The sequence below is a fragment of the Pantherophis guttatus genome, chromosome 3, assembly GCF_059756535.1.
Source record: "Pantherophis guttatus breed Tessera chromosome 3, ASM5975653v1, whole genome shotgun sequence".
NCBI classification, from domain to species: Eukaryota; Metazoa; Chordata; class Lepidosauria; order Squamata; family Colubridae; genus Pantherophis; species Pantherophis guttatus.
The window spans coordinates 5124119-5141253 of record NC_142065.1 but is presented as its reverse complement, the minus strand read 5'-3'; the positions used below and the strand labels follow the sequence as shown (position 1 = coordinate 5141253).

The following is a 17135-nucleotide window of genomic DNA, read 5'->3' as shown; positions in this document are numbered from 1 at the left end:
AGGACACCGAAGGCCAAGAGATAGGCTCAGAGCCAAGCACGTCCCTGCAGCCACAGGTGGACAGCGACGAAGGAGATAAGTGCTGGCTGGACCCTCGGCAGAGGCGCAGGGAGAAGCGTGCACAGCAGAGGGAAAGGCATGCTAGAGATTAGCTGAGTCACTGGACCACACCCCACAGGGTATAAATGTGGGTGTGGTGGCCAGTTCAGTTTGTGACGAGCAAAAACTGGAAATAATCCATGATCTCTGCGTTACTGGACTTTGCCTGCTTTATCAGACTGCATTTGGATTAATCCTTGTATTGTTGAAAAGTCTGCCTGTTTTATCGGAATGCTGGCAGTCTAATCTTTGTTTTGTGTGAGTAAAGTCTGAATTGGCAGCTAGCCACTGGGTTGCTGCCAGCTTTATCTTCAAAGAGTTTTGTCGTGTGGCTTATTAACTCCGGGCCGTCTGTGGGGGTGCGTGAGTGGAACGGGGACAGAACACCAGATTCACTTAACAACCGTGTTGCTAACTTAGCAATTGCAGTGATCTACTTAACAACTGTGGCTGCAAAGCTTCTGAAATGTGGCGGAAACTCACTTAAACATTGTTTCTCTTAGCAACAGAAATTTGGAGCTCAATTATGGTCGTGGAGGAACCTGTGCAGACCAGATGTTGTCACGTAGTCAAAATTCAGATGTTTAGCAACTGACTCATATTTATGATGGTTGCAGTATCCAGGGATCACGTGATCCTCTTTTGAGATCTTCTGACAAGCAAAGTCAATGGGAAAGCCAGATTCACTTAACAGCCGTTAAGCTGTTACTAACTTAACAGATGCAGGGATTCACTTAACAACGATGGCAAGAAAGCTGGTAAAATGGGGCAAAACTCACTTAACAACTGTCTTGCTTAGCAACAGAAATGTTGGGTCATAATCTGAGGATGATCTGTATCTTTTCTGTAAAGGTTCAGCATTTTCATACTCCTTTCTTGGAGTCAAATCCACAGTAGGAAAGTATAGTACCGGGATGGCGAACCTATGGACGTGGAGCCATGTCGCCTGGCATGTCAGCTCAGCTCTGGCGCCAGAGTATCTGGAGGCTGGGGACAGCAAAAAAGTCACTTCCTGTCCCACCAGAAGTTGGAAAACGGGCTGTTTTGGGCCTCCAAAGAGGTGGGGAAGGCTGTTTTCGCCCTCCCCAGATGCACAGAGAGGATCTGGAGCCAGGTGAGAAAGAAAAACGGGCCTACCGGGCCATCGTGTGCTAGGAGCAGGAGGAAGGGGGGTTGCATGCACGGGGTGGGGTGCATAGAATTATGGGTGTGGGCACACGTGCATGCGAATCTCCCCCGCCCCCCGCTTCCTGGCACTCAATGGCAAAAAGGTTAGCCGTCACTGGTATAGTACTTGATTTATATTTCAGCACCACGGAGAGCAACTCCTTGGCTAAAATACAAGGAAATAAATCATTAAATCAGAATAGAATTGGCTTGGCGACCTTGGCTTGGCGGTCTTCCAGTCCAACCCCCTACTCAAACTGTAGACCCTAGACCAATGTTTCTCAACCTTGGAAGCCTGAAGATGGGTGGACTTCAATTCCCAGAATCCCCCAGCCAGCAGCGCTGGCTGGGGGATTCTGGGAGTTGAAGTCCACCCATCTTCAAGCTTCCAAGGTTGAGAAACACTGGATTAGACCATTTCTTCTCCTTAGTCACTATCATCAGAGGCTCGGTTTCCAAGGTTTCTTGTTTCTCATAGAATCTTAGGGCTGGGATATTACATGTGTTAGCAGCAGCAAGAATTGCATTTGCACAATATTGGAACAATGAGGAAATTCCTACAGATGAAAACATAATTTAAAAAAATATTAGAATGTGCGGAAATGGATAGGTTAACGTTAAAGGATCAAGAAGATACAGAATATTTTTTCACCTGGGATTTGTTTTTATTTATTTATTTATTTATTGGTTTGATTTATATGCCGCCCTTCTCCGGAGACTCAGGGCGGCTTACAATGCTTTTTAAGCAATAGCCTTCATACTTTTGTATATACCTGCTTAGTAGGGCTTTCATCTCCCCCCCCCAAGCGGTGTTCTATTTTATACAAAGTCAGCTTATTGCCCCCACAAACCGGGTCCTCATTTTACCTACCGCGGAAGGATGGAAGGCTGAGTCAACCTTGAGCCTGGTGAGAATTGAACTCACAGTAATTGCAGGCAGCTGGCAGCTAAATACTACTTTAACAGTAGTTTAGTCCACTGCACCACCAGGTGCAACCTTTTACCAATGGTTAGACAATAAAGGTAGAAATTAGAAGTTGGAGCAATACCACTATGTACAAGTAAATATTGCTATAATTGTTATAAATGCATTATTGCATTTATTGCATTATTGATATTATGCATAAGTGAATTGACCAAGACAATACACTGTATATTAAGCCCTCCTGTATGTTGAAGAAAAATGTACAAATAAAATTTATATTAAAAAAAGAAGCAGCAGCATAGGGCTGGAAGGAACTCTTGAGGTCATCTAGTCCAACCCACTGCCCTAGGCAGGAGTCCTTATACCATCTCAGACAAATGCATGTCCAATTTTTTCTCGAAACCCCCCCTGGATCTTTACAACCTAATCTTTGCCAAGGTGCAACTTGTAAATTGTGAATAATATCGATACATAGAAGTGGCTATTTTCATTATGCGATGATCAGTTTCATAAATTGGCCTAATTTTTAAATTGTTTAATTTTAATCTGAATTTTAATGGGGTATTTAAACTGTTGGGCCAAATTATTTAATTTATTTTAAATTGCTTTTAAATTTTGTATTTTGTGTTTTTACCTTTGGCTGTTCACCGCCCTGAGTCCTTCGGGAGAAGGGCGGTATATAAATTTAAATATAAATAAAATAAATAAATAAAATAAGCCCTGTGTCAGGTTTCGATGTCGTCTCAATTAAAATAAATTGCATTTCCAAACAAATAGTCTTTGAAGAAATCTTTCATTTTATTAAGCACGACAACCTGTCCCTGATCGTGGCGTAGCCAACACTGACTTCCTGACCCCAAAACCTTCCCTTTCCGTTCCCCAATTCTCTGCATCTCATTGGCCCTCTTCCCAAATCACTCTCCCCATATCTCCCACTTCAGCTCCCAGGAATGTCCCCCCCTCCCATCTCATCTCCTTGGAAACATTATCTCCAGGGAAAATAAGTAGGTGAGAAGTCAAGCATCCTCTTGCCAGCTGCCCCCTCTTCTCCTCCTTATGTCAGCACTGGAACAAATGTAGTTTGGAGTGCTGACATCCTGGACAAGTCCAATCTATCGGGAATTTTCAGCATGTTCTTCATCCATAGTTGTTTTGATTTAAATCATATTTTAATCTGACTTTTTTTGGGGGGGAGGTGGAAATTAAATAAATAAAGACGTAAATATGTCGTTAAATTATATTCCTAAAATACGGAGTTTCCCATTTTATGAAGATCTTTGGTTGTTCCAAGCCTGGGATTTAACCAAGAGGAAAATCTTACACAAAGAAATTTATCCTTTTGATATTAAGCAATGGATTTGCAATATGCATCTCTTGTGTACTTTGAAAAAGTCTCTTCATTTGAAAACCGAGAAAGTGGAACTCTATGTTTGTAGGTGGCCTAGATTTAATAACAGACTTAAGGATCGAATTAACTCCCTCTTGATGCAAATTGGTATAATAGGCATCTTTTTATTAATTCTTTTTTTTCCATTCTTCTATTTATTATTTATTTTAATCACTCTAGCGAATGTAATTTTTTAAACCTATATTTTGGTAGTGGCCGGGTTGCAATTGTTCTTGATCCTATAGTGAAATAATAGATTTTTAAAAAATATATTTTGTATGGTAGGGTTGCAAATGTTTTTGATTCTATAATGAAATAATCGATTTAAAAAAAAAATATTTTGTATGGTAGGGTTGCAAATGTTTTTGATTCTATAATGAAATAATCGATTTTAAAAAAATATATTTTGTATGGTAGGGTTGCAATTGTTCTTGATCCTATAATGAAATAATAGATTTTAAAAAAATATATTTTGTATGGTAGGGTTGCAATTGTTTTTGATTCTATAATGAAATAATCGATTTTAAAAAAATATATTTTGTATGGTAGGGTTGCAATTGTTTTTGATTCTATAATGAAATAATAGATTTTTTAAAAATATATTTTGTATGGTAGGGTTGCAATTGTTCTTGATCCTATAATGAAATAATAGATTTTTTAAAAATATATTTTGTATGGTAGGGTTGCAATTGTTTTTGATTCTATAATGAAATAATCGATTTTAAAAAAATATATTTTGTATGGTAGGGTTGCAATTGTTCTTGATCCTATAATGAAATAATAGATTTTTTAAAAATATATTTTGTATGGTAGGGTTGCAATTGTTCTTGATCCTATAATGAAATAATAGATTTTTTAAAAATATATTTTGTATGGTAGGGTTGCAATTGTTCTTGATCCTATAATGAAATAATAGATTTTTTAAAAATATATTTTGTATGGTAGGGTTGCAATTGTTCTTGATCCTATAATGAAATAATAGATTTTTTAAAAATATATTTTGTATGTTAGGGTTGCAATTGTTTTTGATTGTATAATGAAATAATAGATTTTAAAAAATATATTTTGTATGGTAGGGTTGCAATTGTTTTTGATTCTATAATGAAATAATAGATTTTTTTTAAAAAAAAAGGAAGAGACTTTCCTTTTCCTTCAACTATCCAAGTTTTTCCCACCTTAGAAAATATTTCATAAAGCAACTGTCAGAGATCAACCTGAATATTAAGATTCAGCGATTCAGTCTCTGTCTGAACCCCTCGATCGTGCTGAAGGGAATGCAATGGTAGGATGGGGAGCATTTGAGGGATGCAGTTGTGCGGTGTGTCAGCTGCCACAAAGTTAGGCAAAAGTGTTAGCCCAGCAACACACTCAAAATTTTAAAAAGACAAGCAATAAATAAATAAATAAGATCCATTACTTGTTGGCAAAAATGAAGCGGACACAGGCAGTTAGTCAAGTTGATAGTTAGGGCTGTGTAAAGAGATGCTGTTGTGACAATCTCTTTGTGGGTAACAACAACAACAACAAAAGAAAAACAACAAAGACAGGCAGTTCGGTGTAATGGCGAAGGTGCTGTCCTAGAAACCAGGAGATTGTGAGTTCTAGTCCCGCCTTAGGCATGAAAGCCAATTCATGGGTGACTTTGGGCCAATCATCAGGAGACGGTGAGTTCTAGTCCCGCCTTAGGCATGAAAGCCAATTCATGGGTGACTTTGGGCCAACCACCAGGAGACAGTGAGTTCTAGTCCCACCTTAGGCATGAAAGCCAATTGGGTGACTTTGGGCCAATCAACAAGAGTCAGTGAGTTCTAATCCTGCCTTAGGGATTAAAAGCCAGTTTGACTTTGAGCCAACGACCAGGAGTCGGAGAGTTCTAGTCCCGCCTTAGGCATGAAAGCCAATTGGGTGACTTTGGGCCAACCACCAGGAGTCGGAGAGTTCTAGTCCCGCTTTAGGCATGAAAGCCAATTGGGTGACTTTGGGCCAATCACCAGGAGTCGGTGAGTTCTAGTCCCGCCTTAGGCATGAAAGCCAATTGGGTGACTTTGGGCCAATCACCAGGAGTCGGTGAGTTCTAGTCCCGCCTTAGGCATGAAAGCCAATTGGGTGACTTTGGGCCAATCACCAGGAGTCGGTGAGTTCTAGTTTCACCTTAGACATGAAAACAGGAGGGGTGAATTTGGGCCAGTCACTTTCTCAGTGCAACCCACCTCATAGTGTTGTTGTTGTGGGGAAAACAGGAAGGAATATTAGGTATGTTTGCCACCTTCAGTTACTTACAAAATAAATGTCAGGGTTCTGACAGATGCCCTAATTAAATCATGAGCCTTGAGCCAAGCTTCAAAAGGAATCCAGTTATTTATTAGAGGTCATCAGAGGGGGCAAAACTCACTGAACGAATGTCTCACTTAACCACAGAAATTTCAGGCTCCCTTGCGGTCGTAAGTTTGAGGACTACCTGTAACAAATGACCGTGACTCAAATCATTCCTTCAAATGACCATATTTCATCTGTTCTGAGTTTGCAGTTTGCTTTGTGTTAACAATTTAGAATTAGCAGACTTCTGAGTTTGTTATCCCAAGTGTGTGTGTGTGTGTATCCCAAATGGCGGCCCTCAGATCTTTCAATCATGTTGTGAGGCGCCATTAATTAACCCTCTTAAGGGCAATTTGGAATCAGCAGATGAAAAACGCCAAACGATCCGGGATCGGATCGTGATTCATGCCACTTTGTCGAAGCCGGCAGCTTCGGCGTAATTTATGTTCTGCTCAGGCTGATAATTTGACATATGATAATGCGTATCATTCAAATTACGGCTTAATTTAGCACAAATGAATCTTGGAGTGTGCGTTCCCTATTTCTCCATCAGCCCCAATTAAGGGACGTTCGCTAAGAAAGTCAGCGATGCCACCCGGGAAGAAGCTTAAACTTCTGACAGGAATTCAGGACACGGATCCGGCTTGGGCCTAGTTTGAGTCTGAGGGCACGAGAACGGTTCACTGGATGAGGGGACGAAGTGTGTAAGCGAAGTGTTGGTGGGCACATCTCAGAAAGTCTAAGTCTTTGTGCGTTCCATTGAGAAAAGAGAAGGGAAGGGAAGGGAAGGGAAGGGAAGAGAAGAGAAGAGAAGAGAAGAGAAGAGAAGAGAAGAGAAGAGAAGAGAAGAGAAGAGAAGAGAATTAGAATAAAATAGAATAGAATAAGAATTAGAATTAGAATTAGAATTAGAATAGAACAGAACAGAATATAGTATAGAATAGACTAGAATAAGATAGAATAGAATAGAAATAGAATAGAATTAGAATTAGAATTAGAATAGAACAGAGTATAGTATAGTATAGTATAGTATAGTATAGTATAGTATAGTATAGTATAGTATAGTATAGTATAGTATAGTACAGTACAGTACAGAGGATAGGATAGGATAGGATAGGATAGGATAGGATAGGATAGGATAGGATAGGATAGAATTAGAACAGAACAGAACAGAACAGAACAGAACATTATAGTATAGTATAGTATAGTATAGTATAGTATAGTATAGTATAGTATAGTATAGTATAGTATAGAATTAGAATTAGAATTAGAATTAGAATTAGAATTAGAATTAGAATTAGAATTAGAATTAGAATTAGAATAGAATAGAATACAACAGAACAGAGGATAGGATAGGATAGGATAGGATAGGATAGGATAGGATAGGATAGGATAGGATAGGATAGGATAGCATAGCATAGCATAGCATAGCATAGCATAGCATAGAATAGAATTTGTCTTTGGTGTATATGCTCTCAGTGTACATAAGGAGAATAAAATACATTCATTGAGAATAAAAAGATACAACACTTAGTGATAGTCAAGGTTACTAATAAACTATTAAATCGTACTAGGAAACAAATAAAAACAATATAAATTGAAAGATACAAGCAACATGGTTATAGTAGTATGGGAAGAGATAGATACTAGTAAGGAAGAGAAGAATAATATTAATACAGTCTTGGTAAATAGGTTGACAGTGTTGAGGGAATTATTTGTTTAGCAGAGTGATGGCGTTTGGGGAAAAACTGTCCTTGTGTCTAGTTGTTCTGGTGTGCAGTGCTTTATAGCGTCGTTTTGAGGGTAGGAGTTGAAACAGTTTATGTCCAGGATGTGAGGGGTCTGTAAATACTTTCCCAGCCCTCTTTTTGACTTGTGCAGTATTCGGGTCCTCCATGGAAGGCAGGTTGGTAGCCATGGTTTTTTTCTGCAGTTCTAATGATCCTCTGAAGTCTGTGTCTGTCTTGCTGGGTTGCAGAACCAAACCAGACAGTTATGGAGGTGCAGAAGACAGACTCCATAATTCCTCTGAGGAACTGTAGAATTCTCAGAGGAAAGAAGATAGTAATGACTGTGGGGTCCTTGGTGCTTTCTGAGCTGGGTTGTTTTCTTACAGACATTTCATGACCAAACTAGGGAACATCATCAGTGCTGGAAGGGAGTGGGGGTTGTGGAATGATGGAGAAGGAGGACAAAGAGAAGGAGGAGGAGGAGGAGGACTGAGGGTTCCTTGGGGCTCTCTGAATTTCATGGTTTTCTTGTAGATGTTTCATGACCAAACTAGGTAACATCATCAGTGCTGGAAGGGAGTGGGGGTTGTGGAGAGGAGGAGGAGGAGGAGGAGGAGGAGGAGGAGGAGGAGGAGGAGGAGGAGGAGGAGGAGGAGGAGGAGGAGGAAGAGGAAGAGGAGGAGGAGGAGGAGGAGGTGCAGGAGGACCGTGGGATCCTTGGTCCGTGAGCTTGATTGCTTTCTTGTAGACATTGCATGACCCAAATAGTCAACATCAGCAGTGCTAGAAGGAAGTCAGGTTTTCTCTCTATTTACACACAATATATAATATATATTATAGGGGAGTCACTTTCTAGAGGAGATGAGTGACACAGAGATTTAACGAATAAATAAATTTTACACACAAACACACACAGAAGCACGCCAGGGGTGGATTTTACTTACCTTTAACTACCGGTTCGCAGCGGGGCCGCGCGCTTAAAAGGATGCAAACGACCAGCTGTCTGCAAGGAGTATCAATCCTTCCTTTCCCCACCATCCAGTCAGAGCAGAAGAAGCTTCTTGGATGAGAAGCGAAACGTCTTCAAAAAAACCCCCAGAAAATCCAGTTGCCTCTTGAAAAAAAGCACCTTTTGGGACACCTGTGTCCTGGATGGCTGAGAATCTCCAGAGACCTTTTTCTATTGATGAGTAATTGCTCTTAATTCTTGACTTGTCTTTCCATCCCTCCAGGTTCCTTCTGGGAAACATGGATTGGCAGCTTTGGGGACTGGCTTTCTATCTCCAGGTGGCTTTCTCCGCTTCTTGGGATTGTGTTTCTCGGTGTTGCCTGTGTGTTCTTCACAACCAGGATGGAGAGAGGCCCATCAACCCTCTAGTAAGTTACAACAGACGCTGACCGGAAGACTGTCTATGGAGCTTCTCAGTCATCCACGTCAGAGGTCTCCAACCTTGGCAACTTTAAGACTTGTGGACTTCGACTCCCAGAATTCCTCAGCAAGCTTGCTGAGGAATTCTGGGAGTCGAAGTCCACAAGTCTTAAAGTTGCCGAAGAAGTTGGAGACCCCTGTACAGTGGTGAGTTTCATTTTTTTTTACTACCGGTTCTGTGGACATGGCTTGGTGGGCGTGGCAGGGGAAGGATACTGCAAAATCTCCATTCTCCTCCCCAATTCAGGGGAAGGTTACTGCAAAATCCCCATTTCCTCCCGATCAGCTGGGACTCGGGAGGCAGAGAATAGATGGGGGCGGGGCCAGTCAGAATTTTTACTCCCGGTTCTGTGGGTGTGGCTTGGTGGGCGTGGCAGGGGAAGGATACTGTAAAATGTCCATTCCCACCCCACTCCAGGGGAAGGTTACTGCAAAATCCCCATTTCCTCCCGATCAGCTGGGACTCGGGAGGCAGAGAATAGATGGTGGCGGGACCAGTCAGAATTTTTACTCCCGGTTCTGTGGGTGTGGCTTGATGGGCGTGGCACTGCTTGGTGGGTGTGGCTTGGTGGGCGTGGCAGAGGAAGGATACTATAAAATCTCCATTCTCCTCCCCACTCCAGGGGAAGATTACTTCAAAATCCCCATTTCCTCCCGATCAGCTGGGACTCGGGAGGCAGAGAATAGATGGGGGGCGGGACCAGTCAGAATTTTTACTACCGGTTCTCCGAACTACTCAAAATTTCTGCTACCGGTTCTCCAGCTTTGCTGGCTGAGGAATTTTGGGAGTTGAAGTCCACAAGTCTTAAATGTGCCAAGGTTGGAGACTCCTGATCCAGATCATGGTTGTCCCAAAGGAGCTTTTTCAAAAGGCAAAACTGGAATTTCTTGTGTTTTGGGTTGAAGACGTTTCTCTTCTCATCCAAGAAGCTTCTTCGGTTCTTCATGAAAGAACCGAAAAAGCTCCTATTGAAAAAGCACCTTTGCGTTGGCCATAAAGCTGTTTTGACAAGGACCAGGGCAGGGATCGGAGGGCCAGACAACTGGTTCTTTTGGATCTAGAGACCAGAAGCACACCGCAAATATAGGTAATCCTCGACTTACGACCGCAATTATTTATTTATTTATTTATTCATTATTGAATTTATAGACCGCCGTTCTCCCGAAGGACTCAGGGCGGTGTACAGCCAAAATAAAAAAACATAGAGCCCAACATTTCTGTTGTTCATTGAGACAATGTGTTAAGTGAGTTTTGCCCCATTTTACGACTTTCCTTGCCACCGTTGTTCAGTGAATCACTCCAGTTGATAAGCTAGTAACCCGGTTGTTAAGAAATCTGGCTTCCCCATTGACACTGTTTCTCAGAAGGTCGCAGAAGCGGATCAAATGACTCCGGGATGCGACAACCGTCATTAGTATGAACCAGTTGCCAAACTTCTGAATTTTGATGGGGGATGCTGCAACGGTCGTAACTATGAGAAACGGTCATAAGTAACTTTTTTTCAGTCCCGCTGTGACTTGGAATGGCCACTAAAGGAACTGTTGTAAGTTGGGAACTATCCGTAAAGGGATTTTAAGCTTTATTATTAATGCAGACAGAGTTAAAAGCATAACATAAAAAGCAGATATGTGTTATACATGTCCACATATGCTGCCTATGGGAGTTCATAAATAGCAATAGCACTTAGAACCTATGGCACGCATGCCACAGGTGGCACACGGATCAATATCGGTGGGCGCGCGAGCATTGCCCTGCCTCAGCTCCAGCGTGCATTCATGTGCCGGCCAGCTGATTTTCGGGTCTTCCAGGCCCACGAGAAGTCGGGAAACAGGCTGTTTCCGGCCTCCAGAGGGCCTCAGAGGGGGGGGCGTTTTTCGCCCTCCCCAGGCTCCAGAGGTTTTCCTCAAGCATCTGGGAGGGCTAAAACAGCCTCCCCAGGCTCCGGAGGCCCTCTGGAGGCCAGAAACGGGCCCGTTTCCGGCCTTCCTGAACTTCCGGTAGCCCATTTTTCACCCTCCCGGAGCCTCTGCATGCACCTTGCACTTACCTGCATCCAAAACAGGCCGTGTGGGGACTCCTGGGAGGGGAGGGGTAGGCGGGGCCAGCCAGGAGTGGGATTTGGGGGTTCTCCGAACTGCACAGAATCTTAGCTAGAGGTTCTCCCGAACCCCTACGAACCACCAGCAGCCCACCCCTGGTGATAGGCAATATAGGCATTTAATAAGGGAATAGAATGCAGGTAGTCCTTGAATGACGACCCCAACTGAGCTCAAAATTTGTGTCGCTAAGTGAGACAGTTGTGAAGCGAGTTTTTTACGACCTTTCTTGCCACCGTTGTTAAGTGAATCGCTTCGACTTTGAGTCAACCCCATGGGCTTTGCTCGTCAGAAGGTCCAAAAGGGGATCACGTAACAACACTCCCCCCCACTCCCCGGGGGACATTGCAACCATCATAAATGTGAGTCAGTTGCCAAGTGACTGATTCCCCAGGGTCACCCACAACGTGACCCTGGGGATGCTGCAAAGGTCGTTAAGTGTGAAAAATGGTCATCGGTCACTTTTTTTTCAGTGCCGTTGTAATTTTGAACGGTCACTAAATGAACTGTCGTAAAACGAGGACTACCTGTAATTCTCTTGGCTGTCTTTTTTTTTTTTTTAATTTTTTTTTTGCAGCGCTGTGCTTTGGGGTGCCAAAGTCCCTCGGGGTCCAGCGTGGAGTGGCAGAGGTGTGAGCGGGTCCTCTCGCTCTTAACCTCCTTTCCGACGGAGGAGGAGGAGGCGGAGGAGGCCGGCAGATCCCAGGTGAGTGTGAAAAGGTGTGCTCCGTTTCACGGTTGCTGATATACACACAAACACAGACAAGGTTCAAGGGCAGCTGTTCCACTGATCAACTGTTCTCACTGTTCTCCTCTCCCCTCCCTGCTTTCCTTCCTCCCCCCCCTTCCTTCCTTTCTTCCTCTCCCCTTCCCTCCTTCTTTCCTCTCCTCTCCTCTCCCCTTCCTTCCTTCCTTTGTTTCTTCCACTCCCCTTCCCTCCTCCTTCTTTCTTCTCTTATTTCCTTCTATCGTCTCTTCTCCTGTTTTTCTCTTCCTTCCCCTTTTCCTTCCTTCTCGTCTTCTCTTTCTCTGTTCTCTTCTCTCCTCCTCCCCTCCTTCTTTCTTCTCTTATTTCCTTCTATCATCTCTTCTCACGTTTTTCTCTTCCCTCCCCCTTCCCTTCCTTCTCGTCTACTCTTTCTCTGTTTTCTTCTCTCCTCCTCCCTTCCTTCTTTCTTCTCTTATTTCCTTCTATCAACTCTTCTCATGTTTTTCTCTTCCCTCCTCTTTTCCTTCCTTCTCGTCTTCTCTTTCTCTGTTCTCTTCTCTCCGCCTCCTTCTTTCTTCTCTTATTTCCTTCTATCGTCTCTTCTCCTGTTTTTCTCTTCCTTCCCCTTTTCCTTCCTTCTCGTCTTCTCTTTCTCTGTTCTCTTCTCTCCTCTTCCTTCTTTCTTCTCTTATTTCCTTCTATCATCTCTTCTCACATTTTTCTCTTCCCTCCCCCTTCCCTTCCTTCTCGTCTTCTCTTTCTCTGTTTTCTTCTTCTCTCCTCCTCCCCTCCTTCTTTCTTCTCTTATTTCCTTCTATCGTCTCTTCTGTTTTTCTCTTCCCTCTTCTTTTCCTTCCTTCACATTTTCTCTTTCTCTGTTCTCTTCTCTCCTCCTCCTTCTTTCTTCTCTTATTTCCTTCTATTGTCTCTTCTTGTTTTTCTCTTCCCTCCTCTTTTCCTTCCTTCTCGTCTTCTCTTTCTCTGTTCTCCTTCTCTTCTTCTTCTCTCCTCCTCCTGTCCTTCTTTCTTCTCTTATTTCCTTCTATCATCTCTTCTCACATTTTTCTCTTCCCTCCCTTCCCTTCCTTCTCGTCTTCTCTTTCTCTGTTTTCTTCTTCTCTCCTCCTCCCCTCCTTCTTTCTTCTTTTATTTCCTTCTATCGTCTCTTCTGTTTTTCTCTTCCCTCCTCTTTTCCTTCCTTCTTGTTTTCTCTTTCTCTGTTCTCTTCTCTCCTCCTCCTTCTTTCTTCTCTTATTTCCTTCTATCATCTCTTCACACGTTTTTCTCTTCCCTCCCCCTTCCCTTCCTTCTTGTCTTCTCTTTCTCTGTTTTCTTCTCTCCTCCTCCCTTCCTTCTTTCTTCTCCTATTTCCTTCTATTATCTCTTCTCACGTTTTTCTCTTCCCTCCCCCTTCCCTTCCTTCTCGTCTTCTCTTTCTCTGTTTTCTTCTTCTCTCCTCCTCTCCTCCTTCTTTCTTCTCTTATTTCCTTCTATCAACTCTTCTCACGTTTTTCTCTTCCCTCCTCTTTTCCTTCCTTCTTGTCTTCTCTTTCTCTGTTCTCTTCTCTCCTCCTCCCCTCCTTCTTTCTTCTCTTATTTCCTTCTATCATCTCTTCTCCTGTTTTTCTCTTCCTTCCCCTTTTCCTTCCTTCTCGTCTTCTCTTTCTCTGTTCTCTTCTCTCCGCCTCCTTCTTTCATCTCTTATTTCCTTCTATCGTCTCTTCTCCTGTTTTTCTCTTCCTTCCCCTTTTCCTTCCTTCTCGTCTTCTCTTTCTCTGTTTTCTTCTCTCCTCCTCCCTTCCTTCTTTCTTCTCCTATTTCCTTCTATTATCTCTTCTCACGTTTTTCTCTTCCCTCCCCCTTCCCTTCCTTCTCGTCTTCTCTTTCTCTGTTTTCTTCTTCTCTCCTCCTCTCCTCCTTCTTTCTTCTCTTATTTCCTTCTATCGTCTCTTCTGTTTTTCTCTTCCCTCCTCTTTTCCTTCCTTCTCGTCTTCTCTTTCTCTGTTCTCTTCTCTCCTCCTCTCCTCCTTCTTTCTTCTCTTATTTCCTTCTATCAACTCTTCTCACGTTTTTCTCTTCCCTCCTCTTTTCCTTCCTTCTTGTCTTCTCTTTCTCTGTTCTCTTCTCTCCTCCTCCCCTCCTTCTTTCTTCTCTTATTTCCTTCTATCATCTCTTCTCCTGTTTTTCTCTTCCTTCCCCTTTTCCTTCCTTCTCGTCTTCTCTTTCTCTGTTCTCTTCTCTCCGCCTCCTTCTTTCATCTCTTATTTCCTTCTATCGTCTCTTCTCCTGTTTTTCTCTTCCTTCCCCTTTTCCTTCCTTCTCGTCTTCTCTTTCTCTGTTCTCTTCTCTTCTCTCCTCTTCCTTCTTTCTTCTCTTATTTCCTTCTATCATCTCTTCTCACATTTTTCTCTTCCCTCCCTTCCCTTCCTTCTCGTCTTCTCTTTCTCTGTTTTCTTCTTCTCTCCTCCTCCCCTCCTTCTTTCTTCTTTTATTTCCTTCTATCGTCTCTTCTGTTTTTCTCTTCCCTCCTCTTTTCCTTCCTTCTCATTTTCTCTTTCTCTGTTCTCTTCTCTCCTCCTCCTTCTTTCTTGTCTTATTTCCTTCTATTGTCTCTTCTCCTGTTTTTCTCTTCCCTCCTCTTTTCCTTCCTTCTCGTCTTCTCTTTCTCTGTTCTCCTTCTCTTCTCTCCTCCTCCTGTCCTTCTTTCTTCTCTTATTTCCTTCTATCGTCTCTTCTCATATTTTTCACTTCCCTCCTCTTTTCCTTCCTTCTTGTCTTCTCTTTCTCTGCTCTCCTTCTCTCCTCCTCTTTTTCCTCTTCTCCTCTCCCGTTTTCTCCAAAACAGAGTGTCCTCACCAAGGGAGATGCCAGCCAGTCCTACGGGGGCTTCTTCCAGAAGATGGCGGAGAGGGCAGGGCCAGAGCCAGAGGCCGAAGAAGACAACCAGGAGATGCTGGAAATTCGGGATCTGGTCTCCCACAGAGAGGAGGAGGAGGAGGAGCCCGATCTGGCCTCTCTCAAGGCAGAGCGGAAACGCTACGGAGGCTTTCTCCGCAAGTTCCCCAAGAGGGGCTCCGGGGTGGCGGGTACTACCGAGGAAGAGGAGGATGGGGGCGACCAGGAGGACCTTCACAAACGTTATGGGGGCTTCATGCGCAGGATCCGTCCCAAACTCAAGTGGGACAAGCAGAAGCGCTACGGCGGGTTCCTGCGGCGTCAGTTCAAGGTGACCACGAGGTCTGAGGAAGGGCCCAAGGGCGCCTCCGAGGAGGTTGCTGACCTATAGTGGCCCAGATGATGGCAGATGAAGTCCTCCTCCAGCTCAAACCCTTCCCCCAATCTTGAAAGTGGTGGAGAACCCCCGAAACCCCTGCCCCTAGCTTCCCCCTTCATTGTCCCAACCAAGCCATGCAGAGAACGTCCGTAAATCTGACCAGAAAGGACACGGGCGGAGGTCTATGTGAATAAACCAGCATTGGTGGCTTAAGATTCAAATGAGTTTCTTTGGTTTGGGATGGTGGGCTTAGCCTTAGTCCAGTGTTTCTCAACCTTGGCTGCTGGACGATGTGTGGACTTCAATTCCCAGAATTCCCCAGCCAGCAGAGCTGGCTGGGGAATTCTGGGAATTGAAGTCCACACATCGTCCAACAGCCAAGGTTGAGAAACACTGCCTTAGTCAGACATTTGGGTTGCATTTATACAACGAGCTAAACTTGATTAGATTAAATCTTATATTTTTGGGGTGTGTGTGTGAAAGAAGCTCTCCAAAGACTTCAGCCTCTACAACAGAGGTGTTGAATGTTGATCACTTTAAGACTAGTGGACTCCAACTCCCAGAATTCCCTAGTTCATCATGGCGGGCTGGGGAATGCTGGGAGTTGAAGTCCACCCGTCTTAAAGTGGTCAGCGTTGGATAAGGCTTAACGTTGTTCTGTAAGTCGTGCCCGGTTTTACGGTCTTTCCCCCCCCCCGCCTCCCACAGCTGTTAAGCAAAACACGACAGTCGCTAAGTGAATCATGTGGTCGTTAAATGAATCTGCCTTCTCCCATTGACGTTTCGTGTCGGAAACCCAGCCAGAAAGGTGGCAAATCACTTGCAATGCAATTGTCGTAAATATAGTCCGAGGATTGCGATCACGGGTTCGTGGAGGGGCTACGACGGTTGTAAGTGCGAGGACCCAGTCATAAGACCCTCCTTTCAGTGTCATCGTAACTTTGAACGGTTGCTAAACCAACAATTGTAAATCAAGGGCTATCTGTATGCTTTTTCTACCAAATTAGGCCAGAAAACTAACATTAATAGTTATCCTGAGTGTCCACAGAAAGGTTAAAGAAATCAATATGTCCCCCCCCCCCAGCTGCTTAGAAAAGCCCCTCCCTCCTCTTTTTTTGCATGCCTGACATCTAAAAAAGAAGTGGAATTTTGATTGGGTAACTGCAGAAAACCATTTTACTTTTTCTGAGCCTCTTGGAGAAGTCCTTGATATCAATCAAAAGCAGAATAACAGACCTGGAAGGGACCTTGGAGGTCATCTAGTCCAACCCCCCCGCCGAAGCAGGAAACCCTACACCATTTCTGACAGATGACAGTCCAGTCTCTTCTTGAAAGCCTCCAGGGATGAAGCTCCCATAACTTCCGAAGGCAACTTCTGTTCCTTTGGTTGTTTTTTCTCACTGTCAGAAAATTTCTCCTTATTTCTAGGTTGAATCTCTCCTTGATCAGTTTCCATCCATTATTCCTTGTCTGGCCTTCAGGTGCCTTGGAAAATAGCTTGACCCCCTTCCTCCTCTCTGGGGCAGCCCTTCAAATATTGGAAGATGCTATCAGGTCTCCCCTGGTCCTTCTCTTCTCTTCACTAGACTAGACACACCCAGTTTCTGCAACTGTTCTTGATATTTTTTTAGCCTCCAGGCCCCTCATCATCTTGGTTGCTCTTCTCTGCACTCTTTCTAGAGTCTCAACATCTTTTTTTTTATAGTGTAGTGATATTTATAGTGTGGTGAACCATATTGTTGGAAAAATCTATAGCACCACAGAGTGGTGGACAAAGAGTACAGTCACCATGTGCTTTACTGCTCAACTGTTTAACTGTAACAGGAAACGGGGAACTCTACTTAGAGCAAAAGAACGTACACCATAGATCCACACAGATGACAGTAAACACTGCCATCTACTGGCTGAATGCTACTGTAGTTGTCCCATAAAAATACATTCCAACAATGAATTCCAAAACACACTTTATTCATAATAATTGATTTCCGCCCTTGGTAAGCTA

The 17135-nt window shown here is 43.5% G+C and overlaps 1 protein-coding gene across 1 annotated transcript; it reads left to right on the top strand.

Annotated features, from left to right (window-relative positions):
• Positions 1-8862: 8862 nt before the first annotated feature.
• Positions 8863-15346, top strand: PDYN (prodynorphin). Its single transcript, XM_060684554.2, has 3 exons — positions 8863-9001; positions 11728-11856; positions 14705-15346. Exons 1-3 carry the CDS (start codon positions 8873-8875, stop codon positions 15143-15145), a joined length of 699 nt encoding a protein of 232 aa, XP_060540537.2. The 5' UTR covers positions 8863-8872; the 3' UTR covers positions 15146-15346.
• Positions 15347-17135: the final 1789 nt, after the last annotated feature.

Coding starts and splice junctions, on each gene's coding strand:
- PDYN (XM_060684554.2), top strand. CDS start 8,873: ATGGATTGGCAGCTTTGGGGACTGGCTTTCTATCTCCAGGTGGCTTTC. Junction 9,002..11,727: donor AGAGGCCCATCAACCCTCTA/GTAAGTTACAAC, acceptor TTTTTTTTGCAG/CGCTGTGCTTTGGGGTGCCA. Junction 11,857..14,704: donor AGGAGGCCGGCAGATCCCAG/GTGAGTGTGAAA, acceptor TCTCCAAAACAG/AGTGTCCTCACCAAGGGAGA.